The sequence below is a fragment of the Labeo rohita genome, chromosome 12 (assembly GCF_022985175.1).
Source record: "Labeo rohita strain BAU-BD-2019 chromosome 12, IGBB_LRoh.1.0, whole genome shotgun sequence".
Taxonomy (NCBI): domain Eukaryota; kingdom Metazoa; phylum Chordata; class Actinopteri; order Cypriniformes; family Cyprinidae; genus Labeo; species Labeo rohita.
The window spans coordinates 30517966-30534894 of record NC_066880.1 but is presented as its reverse complement, the minus strand read 5'-3'; the positions used below and the strand labels follow the sequence as shown (position 1 = coordinate 30534894).

At 30.0% G+C, this 16929-nt stretch overlaps 1 protein-coding gene across 2 annotated transcripts; it reads left to right on the top strand.

Annotated features, from left to right (window-relative positions):
* Positions 1 to 1472: 1472 nt before the first annotated feature.
* Positions 1473 to 13213, top strand: zdhhc16b (zinc finger DHHC-type palmitoyltransferase 16b). Of its 2 annotated transcripts, none has more exons than XM_051124924.1 (10): positions 1473 to 1609; positions 6274 to 6521; positions 6615 to 6809; positions 7962 to 8050; positions 8212 to 8240; positions 8352 to 8485; positions 10770 to 10855; positions 10932 to 11055; positions 11945 to 12015; positions 12133 to 13213. In XM_051124924.1, the coding sequence occupies exons 2-10, from the start codon at positions 6282 to 6284 to the stop codon at positions 12233 to 12235; spliced, it is 1071 nt and encodes a 356-aa protein (XP_050980881.1). In that variant the 5' UTR covers positions 1473 to 1609; positions 6274 to 6281; the 3' UTR covers positions 12236 to 13213. The 2 variants fall into 2 exon arrangements, with proteins under 2 accessions (XP_050980881.1, XP_050980882.1); XM_051124925.1 differs by lacking the exon at positions 1473 to 1609 and adding an exon at positions 4243 to 4800.
* The last annotated feature ends 3716 nt before the right edge of the window (positions 13214 to 16929 follow it).

The following is a 16929-nucleotide window of genomic DNA, read 5'->3' as shown; positions in this document are numbered from 1 at the left end:
GAGCGCGTAGCACGGGTTAACCTGGGTACCAGACTCAGCATTTCAGCTTACCTTGTAAAAATCTTGATCTTTAAAAAATTTCTTTATTTATGTTACCTACTTGGATAGCTTTACAAATTTAAATTAATTAAATTTAAATTATTATTATTTTTTTTTAAATAATTTAACTATTGATTATTCTTTATTTATGTTACCTACTGGGATAGCTTTGCTTATTTTTATTTTATTTTATTTTAATTTATTTTATTTTTAAAATAATTTTGACTATTGATTATTCTTTATTTATGTTACCTACTGGGATAGCTTTGCTTATTTTTATTTTATTTTATTTTATTTTATTTTATTTTATTTTTAAAATAATTTTGACTATTGATTATTCTTTATTTATGTTATCTACTGGGATCACTTATTTTATTTATGTTTTATTTATTTTATTTTATTTTTAATTTAATTTATATTTTTATTTAATTTTATTTATTTATTTTTTTTAAACTGTTTTAACTATTGATTATTCTTTATTTATGTTACCTACTGGGATAGCTTTGCTTATTTTTATTTTATTTTATTTTATTTTATTTTATTTTTAAAATAATTTTGACTATTGATTATTCTTTATTTATGTTATCTACTGGGTTCAATTATTTTAATTATGTTTTATTTATTTTATTTTATTTTTAATTTATGTTTTATTTCATTTTATTTTTATTTCAATTTATTTATTTATTTATTTTTTTAAACTGTTTTAACTATTGATTATTCTTTATTTATGTTACCTACTGGGATAGCTTTGCTTATTTTTATTTTATTTTATTTTATTTTATTTTATTTTTAAAATAATTTTGACTATTGATTATTCTTTATTTATGTTACCTACTGGGATAGCTTTGTTTATTTTTATTTTATTTTATTTTATTTTATTTTTTAATTTAAAATAATTTTGACTATTGATTATTCTTTATTTATGTTATATACTGGGATCACTTATTTTATTTATTTTATTTTATTTTATTTATTTTATTTTATTTTTAATTTATGTTTTATTTCATTTTATTTATTTATTTATTTAAAAAAAAAAAACTGTTTTAACTATTGATTATTCTTTATTTATGTTACGAAATAAATAAATAAACAATACATGCATACATACATTTTCAGATGTTCTTTGAAACCCTTTTAGACATGAAACATTTTCAGACATGAAAGTATAAGTTGTAAAGCTGTTCAAATTCATGTTGCTTTCCAAACATTATTTTAAGATTATTTCATGTATTTACTTTTTAAAGCATTTTTTCCTTGTGTATTTGACCACGTTGTTGACCTAAGTACAATAAATAAATAAACAAATAAAATCTATTTAGCCTAACTGTTAAAAATCTATTAATCTATGTAGAAAATAAGCGGGAATTTTACGTTCGAGCGCTGCTGCCGCGACTTTTATTTTGAATACTGCTGTAAACACCGGAAGTGTCACTGGTACTCAGTTCAGTTCAGAGTGTAGGGGCGCTTTATTGAATGTGTGTTCATTCTTCATGTGTTTCATTCACCAGCGAACATGACCTGAATCCGTTTATGAGCGACTCGGGCGAATAATCTCACGGGAGCAGATTCGGTAGGTGTCTTTTGAATCCTTTCCGTTTACCTGCCGGTGCTTTTGGAGCATCACCTGATTCCAAAACATCACCTGAGCGGCAAAACACATAAACACACTCTCTGTTAACACTCTGTCTTCACAACTAGTTTGACCAACCAGCACCAACACCAGAACATATTTCTCTGATTCATACTGGGTCGGTTTACCTGACTGTAAAATGTTCTGATCGTTCTTAAGAAAATAAATGAGCTGGACAATTTAGTTGATGTTTACAGCACAAATCCATCAGGCCTCATTCCTGTAATATGCGTTCATGCGCTTCTGGACTGTTTTTCACTCCGTTATTTGAGCTGGTCTTTGTCTTTGTTGTTGTGTTGCAATGGAAAGTTGATCTCGTGATCAGAAGGGAAAGTGTTGTGGGACACCTGAGCTCACCTGAGCTCACCTGAGTGTGAGTGTTACAGTGATCTGTCAATCATAAGCAGGACAGTGGAAGCGGGTCAAGTGTGTGTTTCCAGTGCAGACAGGTGGCACACGTGGAGCTGCACCTGACACTCACACTACACACAGCACTGAGCTTCTGCAAGTTCACTGTGTTTCTGAGTTCGTGTTCAGGTTACACCAGTCTTGAGACGTCCTGAGGAGCAGGAGTATTGTACAGTGCAGTAAATGTGAGAGTATTCTGTTGTGAGATGTGAAAGGTTAAGCCTCACCAGTTACAGTGCAAACTCCTCACTTTTGAAGGAAAAGGAACTTCAGTTCTTCAGTTTTTACTCAGGTTTTTTTTTTTTTTCAGATTTATTTTTCAGTAAATGAAAGTGATTGGTGACTATAATTTGGCTAATGTCTGTTTCACAGAATAAATTAAATCAGTTTTTGAGTGTGGTGGTGAATAAATGATGAGTATTTAATGCTTAAACGAGTTTTTGTAGGCTATTTGTATTTATTAATTATTAATTTATTAATTGTTTTAATTCATTATAATTAAATATATTATTGATTTTATTATTATTATTATTTTATTTATTATTATAATGATTTTTTAATGGATGCATGTGACCAGATTTTAATGGATTCATTTGTTTAGATGTTAAATACTAAAACAGTGCTTAATAATGTTTAATTAACGCAAATACGCTTATACATAAGATATTTTCATTTATTTCATTTTCATTTAATTGTATTATTTATTTATTTATTTATTTATCGTGTCCTTGCATATATAGATATAGATGTAGATATAGATAAATTAATAATACAATTAAATTGATGTATTTTTAGATTATGCTGTTATTTTTTTATTTATGTTTTTAGTTATTTTGAAATTAAATTACACTTTTGTAATTTTGGTCTTTTGTTCTTTTATTTTATTTTTTTTTTTTTTTTTAATTATTAGATTAAATTACTTTTATTTTTAGTATTTATTTCAGTTTTTGCAATTTTAGAACGAAATGATGAGTATTTAATGCTTAAATGAGTTTTTGTAGGCAAACTGTGTACTATTTGTATTTATTAATTATTAATTTATGAGTTGTTTTAATTCATTATAATTAAATATATTATTGATTTTATTATTGTTATTATTTTATTAATTATTATAATGATTTTTTTAATGGATGCATGTGACCAGATTTTAATGGATTCATTTGTTTAGATGTTAAATACTTCAACAATGTTTAATAATGTTTAATAAACATAAACATAAGATATTTTCATTTATTTAATTTTCATTTAATTGTTTTATTTATTTATCTTGTCCTTGTATGTGTATATATATATATATATATATATATATATATATATATATATATATGCATTCAAGGATAATATAAATACATAAAACAATAATATAATTATAATTAAATGTATATTTTAGATTATGCTATTATTTTTTTATTTATGTTTTTGGTTATTTTAAATTAAATTACATTTTTGTAATTTTGGTCTTTTGTCTTTCTTTTTTTAATTATTAAAATAAATTACATTTATTTTTAGTATTTATTTAAGTTTTAGTAATTTTAGAACAAATGCTCTATAAGGTTTCTGTAAGGTCTTAATGTAAGTTTTTTTTTTTTTTTTATCTTTATATATATATTTATTTATATATATACTTATTTTGATATTTAATTACATTTTTGTAATTTAGTTTCTCTGTCATTTTTATTTATTTATTTATTTATTTATATTAAGTTAAATTAAATGTTATATTTATATTTATATTTCATTAATTTCTAGTATTTATTTTTGTTGGGATGTATGGTTTTGGTTATTTTAATATTAATTTAAATTTTTGAAATTTTGGTCTTTTGTCCCTTTTTATCTGTTTTTTTTTTTTTTGTGCTTACTGTTTATATTTCATTTAATTTTAGTATTTATTTTAGTTTTAATAAATGTAGAAAAAAATTCTATAAAAAAAATGTAATTTATTATTAAATATATTTTAAATGTATTTTAGCTTTATTTGGATGAATAACAACTACTTTAAGTAGTTTAGTAAACTGTAACAACCCTAAACCTATTTTTTGGTGATTTTTTTACATTTCAGAGTGATAATATGAAATGAATAACTGAAAATGATCAGTTCTGAGAGAGTTAAAGATCTGTTAAAAGTGTTTTTCTTTGTTAGTGAGCTCCTGACAGCATGTGACGTCACACGATTGTTTTTAGCACGAGCTCACCTTCCACCTGCGATATTTGGAAAAAAGAAGTGTGTGCGGGTGTCCAGATGGCCCGTCTCATTTGAAGGCCGCTGGACGTGGATTAAAACATGTTGTAAGTAATACTCACTTTCATCAGTCCCTGGCCGTATCAGATGAACCGACTCCGAGGAAGTGCGTCCAGTGCCGGGTTACACCGCTCCGGTGACTCCAAGCTTTTCTTAAGTCGGTTGTTGTCACATAAGGTGAAGTGCCAAGGACTTGATCAAATATTTAGCATGTTGTTTTCTGTCTCGGACATTAGTTGATAATCCTGTGCGATAGTTCTCCTCCCCTTCACCGTGTATTCTGAGCTGGCGATGTTTGATCTAATCAAACTAATGCTTCTGTATGTCACAGAGGGTTTGGTGTGTGTTCTGTGGCTGCACTGATGCAGTAAGTGTGTTGGACGTGAGCTGAGGACAGTTTCTGTCTTGGTTCGATTAGTTGAGAACAGGTCTTGTTGGCTTCTTTTTGAATACATTTATTTGGTAGGAGAATCAGAACAGTTGGGTAAGGATTTTAATGACACTCTGTGTGCCTGGAAATTTAAAAAAATCTGGAATATCTTCTGCATGTGTGTGTGTTTGTTTAATATTTTTAAAAATAAATTTACTTAGTTTTCTAGAATTGAAATGTCCTCTATATGTGTGTTTAATTTTTAATTACTTAATTAACTTATGTATTTATGTATTTATTTACCAATTTATTCAGTTTTCTGAAATACATGTGTGCATTTATTTTATTTTATTTTTTTTTTATAATGTATTTATTTATAATAAATATCTTGGAAAATCTTGTATATATATATATATATATATATATATATATATATATATATGTATATATATGTATATATGTATGTATATGTATATATGTATGTGTATGTATATGTATATATGTATGTATATGTATATATGTATGTATATGTATATATGTATGTATATATATATGTATATATATATATATATATATATATGTGTGTATATATATATATGTGTATATATATATGTATGTGTGTGTGTGTGTGTAATTTTTTATATTTTTAAACTTTATTTAGATTCTTTTTTTTTTTTGGAATATGTGCGTATGCATGTGTTTGTGTGTGTGTTTGTTTGTTTATTTAATATTTAAATACATTTAAATAAATTAAAAAATTTAAAGGTGAATTTATTTGTTTAGTTTTCTAGAATTTAAATGTCCTCTATATGTGTGTTTAATTTTTAAGAAATTAAGTAACTCATGTATTTATGTATTAATTTACCAATTTATTTAGTTTTCGGAAATACATCAGCATGTCTTCAATATGTGTATTTATTTGATTTTTAAAAATGAATGAATAAATAATTAAATTAATTAATTAACAAATTTTAGTTTTCTGAAATATCTTGGAATGTCTACAGCATGTGCATTTGTTTTTTTTTTGTTTGTTTGTTTATTTGTTTTTTTGCTTAATTAAATCATGAATTAACCTGTTTATTTAGGTTTCAGAAATATCTTGTAATGTATTCAGTGTGTGAATTTATTTGATTTTTAAAATTAATGAATGAATTTATTTATTTATTGGAATATCTTGTAATGTCTTCTATATGTGTGTTTTTTAAAAAAGTAATTTTTAATGTTTTTTTAACTTCTTTTTTTCTGGAATTTATTGGAATGTTTTTTTTTTATTATTTCTTTGTTTATTTGGCGAGTCCGTTTTTTTTTATAATTTTTTTTTAATAATAATACAACTTAAAAAAGAAGATATTGCTTTATAATTAATCTAATCAGTAAAGTTATACGTGTTGTCGGTCATCTGCTGATTACAGAAGTCTTTGCTTCTTTAGGCTGCTGCATTATTTACTGGATTTGTGTGCTTAATGAAGACCCTAGAGGTCAGAATGCATGTGTTTCTGATTTCGGGCAGTGTGTCACAGATGTTAGCGTGGTTAAATGTGTTAGTGTGTGAGACACTGAGCTCCAGTCGTCGTGTGTGTGTTGCAGGCGGTGGGATGCGCAGCTGGAGGTGGTTCCTCTCCAGAGTCATGCGCCTCTTCCTGCGCTGGTTCAGGCTCTGTCCCCGACGGGGACGCAGAAAGCGGCCGAGCCGATTACGGGACCTGTGGAACTATGGGACGGTGCTGCTGAAGTCTCTGTACTTCAACGTCCTGACCAACTCAGACACTGTGATGGACTGCGTCTTTGAGCCCATCTACTGGCTGGTGGACAACATGACCCGCTGGTTTGGAGTGGTAGGTGGAATCACGATTCATGCATTTCTTAATGTTTTAGCACAAAGTGAGTTGGATGTGTTGCTAATCGCTGCTCTCTGTTTGCTGGTGCAGGTGTTTGTGTCTCTGGTGATCGCCTTGACCAGCTCCGTCGTGATCATCGTGTATCTGTGTGTGCTGCCCATCATCTTCAGCTCGTACCCCGTTCACTGGATCCTCTGGCACCTCTGTTACGGACACTGGAACCTTCTTATGATAGTTTTCCATTACTATAAAGCCACGACCACGTGTCCGGGTTTTCCGCCGCAGGTGCCTGAAGTTATTTCACTTTTTTTCCCCACATTTAGAAGACACTTCTAGATTTTATAATATTTTTTTATTTTATTTTTTTTATTTATTTTGTAATATATTTGTGGTTTTATTTATTTTTATTTACATTTTTTATTTTATGTTATTTCACCTTTTGCCCTACATTTAGATGACACTTAAAAAAAAAAAAAAAAAAAAAAAAAAAAAAAAAAAAATATATATATATATATATATATATATATATATATATATAATTATTTTATTTTATTTATTTAGTTTGTAATGTATTTGTGTTTTTATTTATTTTTATTTACATTTTTTATTTAATTTTATTTTATTTCATTTTTTTCTCCACATTTAGAAGACACATCAAAAATATTTTATTTTATTTCATATTTTATTGTTATTTATTTATTTTGTAATATTTGTTTTTATTTATTTTTATTTAAAATTTTAATTTAATTTTATTTCACTTTTTACCCACATTTAGAAGACACTTCAAAAATATTTTATTTTATTTCATATTTTATTGTTATTTATTTATTTATTTATTTATTTTGTAATATATTTGTGGGTTTATTTATTTTTATTTAAAATTTGTATTACATTTTAATTTAAATTTTTATTTATGTATGCTTTTTTTTTATGTTTTTAGTTTTATGTTTTTAGGGTTTTCTTAAGATATTTATTTATTTATTTAATATCACAATTTAAGTAATCAATAGAAAGCAACAGTGGGGATCCCGAAGTAAAAATCCCATTCTTTTTTTGTTCATGCACACTTTCCATCATTAAACTTGTTAAGTTCACAGTTTTGTATCTTTATCTTTTCGCCTGATTTTCAAATATTTTTTAGCTTCGAATCAAAGATTGTAATGTTGTGATATTCCTCGTAGCTGGTTGGTTGGGTTCAGGACTTATAACTCCTAAATGAAGACTTTTCTAAAATCGCTATGGGGAAAAAAGAATGGAAAAATAATTGTTTAAAAAAAGTCATTATATTTTGCTATTTTCCGTTTGGAACAGAAATGAAACATTTAAACTTTACAATTTTCTTTGGAAATTTATTTAAATCAAAAGCAAGCTCTATTTACATTCATTAAATCATTTTATCAGTGTTTAACCTTTTGTTGCATATGTGTTTTGTTTTAGGAAAAGAGTGAAATACCAACTGTTACTATCTGTAAAAAATGTATCGTTCCTAAACCAGCTAGAACTCATCACTGCAGTATCTGCAACAGGTAAATAAAACATCTGAACCACCTGCAACTGAAATATCTCATGCACATTTTACATTTTTCATCAGTTTAATCGAAAGGATAATTGTCAGATTAATCAGTTATGAAAATAAGTAAGTTTGAAATAAAATAATCAGTTTTTTGGTGTGTTTTTTCCATCACAGATGTGTTTTGAAAATGGACCACCACTGTCGTATCTTTATGAAGCAGCTAGTAAATAAAAATGACGTTACAATACTTGAAGAAAAGTCAGTGTTTAATCTTTTTCAGTATTAAGTTTCTGCCTTAACTGAGCCGTCATCAGCCTGGCTGAATAACTGCGTTGGTCATTACAACCACCGTTACTTCTTCAGTTTCTGTCTGTTCATGACCATGGGCTGCGTCTACTGCAGCATCAGTGCCAAAGACATGTTCCTGGACGCTTACAACGCCATCGAGGTCAGTCTGCACGAGCTTCTTGACTTCCTGATTGAGAAGAGCTGAATGCCTTCAGATTCTTTACTCTGTGGATACACATACGCTAGACGATTTAATGTCTCCTCTGCTCACCAAGGCTGCATTTATTTGATCAAAAATACAGGAAAAATGTGAAATATTATTCTAATTTCAAACAGCTGTTTTCCATGTGAATATCTGTTAAAGTGTAATTTATTTCTGTGATGCGCAGCTGAATTTTCAGCATCATTACTCCAGTCTTCAGTGTCACATGATCCTTCACAAATCATTCTAATATGCTGATTTGCTGCTCAACAGACATTTCTGATTATTAGCAATGTTGAAAACAATAATATTTTTGCAAAAACTGTCATGCATTTTATTTTTTCCAGGATTTACTGAATAGAAAGTTTAAAAAATTTGAAATAGAAATCTTGTGTAACATTGTAAACATTTTTAATGTCACTTTTGATCAGTTTAATGCGTCCTTGGTGAGTAAAAGTATGAGTTCACATCAAAAACAGAATGTAAGTGTGATTGACGATGGGCTTGCGTGTGTTGTGTTTGTAGTCAGGCAGGTATATGGGCGGTCCCTCTCAGGGGGAGGCGGTCCCGGGGGCGGGGCTAATCTATATGTCACTCTCACAGGTAGAGGCTGCTGGTTCACGTACGGCAAAACTCCTGGAGGGCAATAACTTTAGTTTGTTCCTTGTCTTATGTATGGAATGTTCTAAGTTAAATACAAGTTCAGCCTGTTTTCAGCTTATTTTCAGCTCTTTAAAAGTCATGTTTGCACTAAAGCACCTACAAGAGAAAACTACACGGCAAAACATTGTAGAAGGCTTGAACTTTATTTGTGCTCCTGGAACACAAAAGTAGCACAGCTATATTTGTAGCAATAGCCAACAATACATTGTGATTAATTTTTCTGTTATGGCAAAAATCATTAGGATATTAAGTAAAGATAATGTTCCATGAAGATATTTTGTAAATTTCCTATCGTAAATTTATCAAAACTTTATATGCATTGCTAAGAACTTCATTTGGACAACTTTAAAGGTGATTTTCTTAATATTTAGATTTTTCTGCACCCCCAGATTCCAGATTTTCAAATAGTTGTATCTCAAACAAATATTGTCGGGTCCTAACAATAAAAATCAATTTTAAAAAATGTTTTTCTGTGGTCCAGGTTCACATATGTTAATGACACTACAGTCATAAAATCTCCTCTGAGTTATATTAGCAGCTCCACTAATAAAAGGATAATTTTACTGAATTTACAGTTCAGATAAATCAGATTTTTGCAGATTTTGCATGCATCATAATCACAGACAGACAGCATTTGAAATGCTTTTTAGGCATACATTAAATAAAAACAATTAGTTGTTATTAGAAAAAAATGATCTTGTGTGTTTGACCTATAGTTTTAATATGATTATTGATTTTGTTGACTAGACAAACACATGCTGATCACAGAGTTTTTGTCCATCGAACCGCAGCCACACACAGCAGATGTCTGATAGACTTTAATGTCTGTAGAAGTGTAGAATATTAGTGAGATGTGATTTATAGAACTATTGTAAATGATTTGGTTTTAGCTGTGGAAGTTGAAATCACTTGTCAGTTAATAGTTTTAGTTGTTATGTTTAACTACCGTTCAGAACTGTGGGGTCAGTATGGTTTTATTTATTTGTTACAAGTTAATCATTTTTTTTGCAAGGACACATTAAATCAGAAATGTAACATTAAAGATTTTTACAATGTTACATACATTTCTGTTTCAAATAAATGCTGTTCTTTTCAACTTTTGATTCATCAGTGAATCCTAAAAACAAAAATGCATCATAGTTTAAGCAAAAATATTAATGTTTTCAACATTGCTAATAATCAGAAATGTTTGTTGAGCAGCAAATCAGCATATTAGAATGATTTGTGAAGGATCATGTGACACTGAAGACTGGAGTAATGATGCTGAAAATTCAGCTGTGCATCAGAAATAAATTAGAGTTTAACAGATATTCACATAGAAAACAGCTGTCTGAAATTAGAATAATATTTCACATTTTTACTGTATTTTTGATCAAATAAGTTTAAAACATACTCAAATAGAAAGCAGCTGTTTTAAATTCTAAAAATATTTAACAATTAATACTGTAGTTTTGATCAAATAAATGCAGCCTCAAAAACATTGCAAAATCTTACCAACCCCAAACTTTTGAACACTTGTGTAAGTTACTCATAACGACATGAATTTGTTCTAAAAGTGTTTTTTTGTTCTCTGTTGAAGAGCTCCTATCAAACTCCTCCTCCGGTCTTCACCCATCAGGAGAGAATGGTTCATAAAAGTCTGATTTATCTGTGGGTGTTGACGAGGTGAGAATTATTACTGCATGTATTTTGACATATTAAAGCATGTGTTGGTGGTCTGACGTCTGTGACGTGTTTTCAGTTCAGTGACTGTGGCGTTAGGAGCGCTGACGTTGTGGCACGCGGTGCTGATCACCAGAGGAGAGACCAGCGTGGAGAGACACATCAACCGCAAAGAGAGAAAACGACTCAGACTGAAGGGCAAAGTAAGACAAACAGAGGCTCCGAACATTAGCAGACCACAACCACCAATTTAGAAATAATAAAACAAAAATGTGCACTTCACAGGTCATTTCTGCAGAACTGGCACCACAAAAAGCAATTAAAAATAACTCTGTTATTATTATTATTATTATTATTATGTATTTATTTATTTATTTATTTATTTTTCTTTTTTGGATTTCATTTTGAATTACTACTACATTATTATTATTATTATTATTATTATTATTATTATTATTATTATTAATTTGGTTATTTGATTTTCTCATCTTAATTTTAATTGTTCAATTTTAAGTGATATAAAACTAGCACAAAACACAATATGTGCCGAGTCTATGGTAGTAGTAGCAGTTGTTGTTGTTAACAATACAATTTCTTATTTTTTTTAATAATGATTATAATAACAGTAATTTAATTTAATGTAATAATTTAATGTAATTTTATTTTATTATTTAATTTAATTTAATTTTGGTTTTCATAGTTAGAGTAATATTAAACTCTATAAATAATCTATAAATAATAATAATGATGGGTTTTTTTTAATTTAGGCTTTTTTTAATATAATAAAAATACTTTTTGTTTAAGAATCTTAGGCTTTAAAAATTAGCAGAACAACCACCAATATATATATATATATATATATATATATATATATATATATTTTTTTTATCTACTATGACTATTACTTCTATTCATTATTATTAATATTATTTATTTAATAAGTACGTTTTCTCTTGTTCCCTTTTTGTATTAATAATAATAAAGATATATATATATATATATATATTATACAATAAAAAATATTTTTGTTTTAAGTCACATAATACAAGCTGTTTACTCATATTTGAAGAAAACTCAACTGTCTGTTCACAGGTTTTCCGTAATCCATACCACCTTGGAAAAATTAACAACTGGAAAATATTCTTTGGTGTTGAAAAGCAGAGGTGAGACATTTACCATTTTATTATTGCCCCACATGTATTATTTTCCCCTATTTAGACAAAGCTGAAACGTAGGTTGTTTAATTGTGTGTAATAATCATTGTTTTTGCTGTCCTCCAGTGACTGGCTGACACGAGTTTTGCTGCCGTCCAGTCATCTTCCTCGCGGGGACGGTCTTTTGTGGGACTGTCCCGCTTACAGGAACAACACCATGGCCATTTGACCTCACAGACCTGGAGCCGATGATCGGATCCGCTCAAACACTCACGTGATGAACTCTGATGACTGAAAGAGTCTCTGCATCGCTCCTGTCCTTCAGAAACAACATCTGCTGTCGTTTCAGCCTCATCTGAGGGTTTTCTACTGAAATGTGTGTTTGTGGTGCAGCGTCAGATCCCGTTTTCAGCTCGTGCCGAGTCCGGAGTCGTACTTGGTGCCAAAGACGTGATGTGAATGGATTTTACTGACATCTGTGGAATATTTATATTTTTTAACTTTAAATATTCAGTTTTGACGGTGATCGTGATGATTCGCGATCTGAATGTCCAGTTATTTCCAAAGTGGTCCGTGCGTTTTGTTAAAATGAAGTTTACATTTACAAAGGTTTTCTAATGTTTTTACATGAAATCCGTCTGTAGTTGTACAGTGTTTACTGTGGACTCCAGACATCTGAGAGCATTGGAAAACTATTTGACATATTAAATATTTTATATTCTTTTCCTAACTTGAATTTTAGGAAGTCTGCTATTTGGTCCGTTCACTGTTTGCTTTTATGTGTCTTGTGCAAGTAATAACGTGGTCAAAATTAAAATAACAATTGTGCAAAAAAAAAGTATATGTATTTTTTTCACATCATAGATTGAAGTTTTTCAATTGTTAAAAAATCTTAAGTCTACAAGGTTTTAATAAATATTCAACATTTTAAATATGAAGTAACACTTTGCATATTTTCAGTATGTTCTCAGACTTTTGGATTCCCCATAAATGTAAGTGAGATATAAAGATGTTTGCCGTTTCAGTGATTTGAGTGAACAGATCATTCTGTGGTTTAACTGTCTGAAATATGTTTGTAACTTTAAAAGTCCAGCACATACTGTACAGATGAACTAGCGTGACATACAATGGCAATAAAACAGTAGTGGGAAATGACGACAGAGGACACCACCACTGTTTGTATCTTCCTTTTTAAACATAAATCATGTTTGACTCAAATCTTGTTTTGTTTGTCTTTTCTTCTTGCTTTGGAGCAGACACCTTATTACATTGGCTTGAAAGACAACTTACTGAAATGCTTTTTAATCTTATTATTATTCTTTTTCTGACTGTATCAACCTGCTCAACCCTGCTCCTGGAGATCAACCTTCCTGCAGAGTTCAGCTCCAGCCCTGATCAAACACCTCAACCAACTAATTAGGATCTGAAGGAGCACTTGATAATTACAGACAGCTGTGTTTGATCAGAGTTTGAACTAAACTCTACATGAAGGTTGATCTCCAGGAACAGGGTTGAGCAGCGCTGCCCTACAGCTTTAACTCTACAAACTCCAAACTCAGCTCAGATCTTCAGAATCAGGTTTGCTGTATCTTTTCTGATCGGACTTACGGTTTTCCTAAAACACCATTAAAACTGGGAAAAATCCCATAGACTTACATTGACGGAATGTTCAAATGAGCAACACTCTTCAGAATCCCTTGAGACTCAATCAACCTTCCCTTCTATGCACCGTTTCTAATCTCATTCAAACTAACTTGCTAATCATGCTAGAAAAATGCTAGCAACATGCTAGTAGCTTGCTAATCATGTTAGAATCATACTAACGGCATGCTAGTAACTTGCTCATCATTGTTAACAACGTGGTAAACATGTTAGCAACATGTTAATCATGGTAAAATGCTAGCAACATACTAGTAACATACTAATTATGCTAACAACATGCTAGTAACATGCTGATCATGCTAGAACCATTCTAGCAACATATGCTAGTAACTTGCAAATTATGCTAACATGTTAAACATGCTAACAACATGTTACTAACAGGCTAATCATGTTAATCATGGTAGAACCATTCTAGCAACATGTTAGTAACTTGTTAATCTTGTTCACAACATGTTAGTAACATGGTAATAATGCTAGCAACATGTTAATAAAATGATAGCAACTTGCTAATCATGCTAGATAAATGCTAGGAACTTGCTAATCATTCTAGCAACACGCTAGTAACTTGCAAATCATGCTAACATGCTACTAACATGTTAAACATGCTAGCAACATGCTAACAATGCTAGTAACATGCTAATCATGCTAGAATCATACTAACAGCATGCTAGTAACTTGTTAATCATATTAACAACATGTTAAACATTAGCAACATGCTAATCATTGAAAAAATGCTAGCAACATGCCAGTAACATACTAATCATGCTAGAATGATTCTAGTAACACTCTAGTAACTGCAAATCATGCTAACATGCTACCAACATGCTAGTAACATGTTAATCATGGTAGAATCATGCTAACAACATGCTAGTAACTTGTTAATCTTGTTCACAACATGCTAGTAACATACTAATAATGCTAGCAACATGTTCATAAAATGATAGCAACTTGCTAATCATGCTAGATAAATGCTAGGAATCTGCTAATCATTCTAGCAACACGTTAGTAATTTGCAAATCATGCTAACATGCTACTAACATGCTAAACATGCTAGCAACATGCTAGTAACATGCTAATCATGCTAACAACATGCTAGTCATGCTAAAATAATTCTAGCAACACGCTAGTAACTTGCAAATCATGCTAACATGTTAGTAACATGCTAATCGTGCTAGAATCATACTAACGGCATGCTAGTAACTTGCTCATCATTATTAACAACGTGGTAAACATGTTAGCAGCATGTTAATCATGGTAAAATGCTAGCAACATATTAGTAACATACTAATTATGCTAACAACATGCTAGTAACATGCTAATCATGTTAGAACCATTCTAGCAACGTATGCTAGTACATGTTAAACATGCTAACAACATGTTAGTAACAGGCTAATCATGCTAAAATCATACTAACAGCATGCTAATAACTGGTTAATCATGCCAACATGTTAAACATTAGCAACATGCTAATCATGGAAAAATGCTAGCAACATGCCAGTAACATACTAATCATGCTAGAATCATTCTAGTAACACTCTAGTAACTGCAAATCATGCTAACATGCTACCAACATGCTAGTAACATGTTAATCATGGTAGAATCATGCTAGCAACATGTTAGTAACTTGTTAATCTTGTTCACAACATGCTAGTAACATACTAATAATGCTAGCAACATGTTAATAAAATGATAGCAACTTGCTAATCATGCTAGATAAATGCTAGGAACTTGCTAATCATTCTAGCAACACGCTAGTAACTTGCAAATCATGCTAACATGCTAAACATGCTAAACATGCTAGCAACATGCTAGTCATGCCAGAATCATTCTAGCAACACGCTAGTAACTTGCAAATCATGCTAACATGCTAGTAACATGCTAATCATGGTAGAATCATGATAACAAAATGCTAGTAGCTTGCTAATCGTGCTAGAATCATACTAACAACATGCTAGTAACTTGTTAATCATGCTAACATGCTAATCATAGTAGAATCATGTTAGTGACTTGTTAATCATGTTACCAACATGATAATAAAATGATAGTAACGCTAATCATGCTAGAAAAATGCTAGGAACTTGCTAATCATATTAACAACATTAGTAACATGCTAATCATGCTAACAGCAAGCTAATAAAATGTTAGCAACTTGCTAATCATGCTAGAAACAGGTTAGCAACATGCTAGTACTATCTATCTATCTATCTATCTATCAATCATCTTTTTAGGTTTTTGAACTTATGCTCAGTCACGTTTTTAACGTTGTTTACATGTCTATCTGGTGTTTTTAATGTTTAAAGTCAAACACACTAACTTACTGCTAAATATTTTTCCCTTAAAATTGTATAAACGCGGTTTGAACCCGCCCCTGTGTCCTACGCCATAACCAATCCTGTCAACTTGTGGGCGGGGCTAATTAGCATATTCATGAAGCGTGTAATAACTACATTAGGCAAGATAATAGAGGTATTATTAGACATTTTAAGACATTATTTTCATGGGGAAAAATGTTTAAATATGTCATTCTGATGATCAAAGATAAAATTAAGGGATACAATTAGAGACTGTGGAAAAAGAGCCTGTAAGTAAATAGCATTTCAGTGGCTTTTATGTCTGAGTTCAGAAAAGAATACACGTCATTTTAAGGACATAATCGTGCATGTTGTACCTAATTAATGATGCTTACTATGTGAACATTTTCAAAAAGCAATCTAAGCTTTGAGAAATTTGTTGTAGTGACTGTAGTAAATAAATAAATACCTTTTTGGCAGAGAATATTTACACTAACGTGTTGTTAGTATAGAAAATCAGATTATATATATATATAGAGCACATTTATTAACCATTTCCAAACCACATCAATCTTAATAACTATTGTTAATTTTGTATTTAATCATTTATATGTGATATATAATTGTCCGTGAAGGCTGGAAGTGAAAAACTCCTTATATTCAGGTGTGCATAATTATTAGGCCTGTTTTCTTTTACAGATAAAATGAGCCAAAAAAGAGATTTAACCCAGACTGAAAAGACCAAATGATTAAATGCCCATGAGAAGAATGCAATACTAATGCATTACAAGAATTTGCAAAGTTAAGGCTTGACCATTGGACAGAGAAATGCTTGTTGAGTCTGCATGGTCAGAAAAAACAGGTGGAGAAGAAAAGACATGTTAACTGCAAAACAATTAGGAATTAAGGTGAAGAGTTAGGTGTGACACCATCAGGAACCGTTTAGTCTCCAGCGCCACCATTTTCCAGA

Bases quoted from the DNA above. Each gene is read 5' to 3' on its own strand.
- zdhhc16b (XM_051124924.1), top strand. From the start codon at position 6,282: ATGCGCAGCTGGAGGTGGTTCCTCTCCAGAGTCATGCGCCTCTTCCTG. The intron at 6,810-7,961 runs GTGCCTGAAGTT...GTTTTGTTTTAG, and splicing joins GTCCGGGTTTTCCGCCGCAG to GAAAAGAGTGAAATACCAAC. The intron at 8,241-8,351 runs GTATCTTTATGA...AGCCGTCATCAG, and splicing joins GAAAATGGACCACCACTGTC to CCTGGCTGAATAACTGCGTT.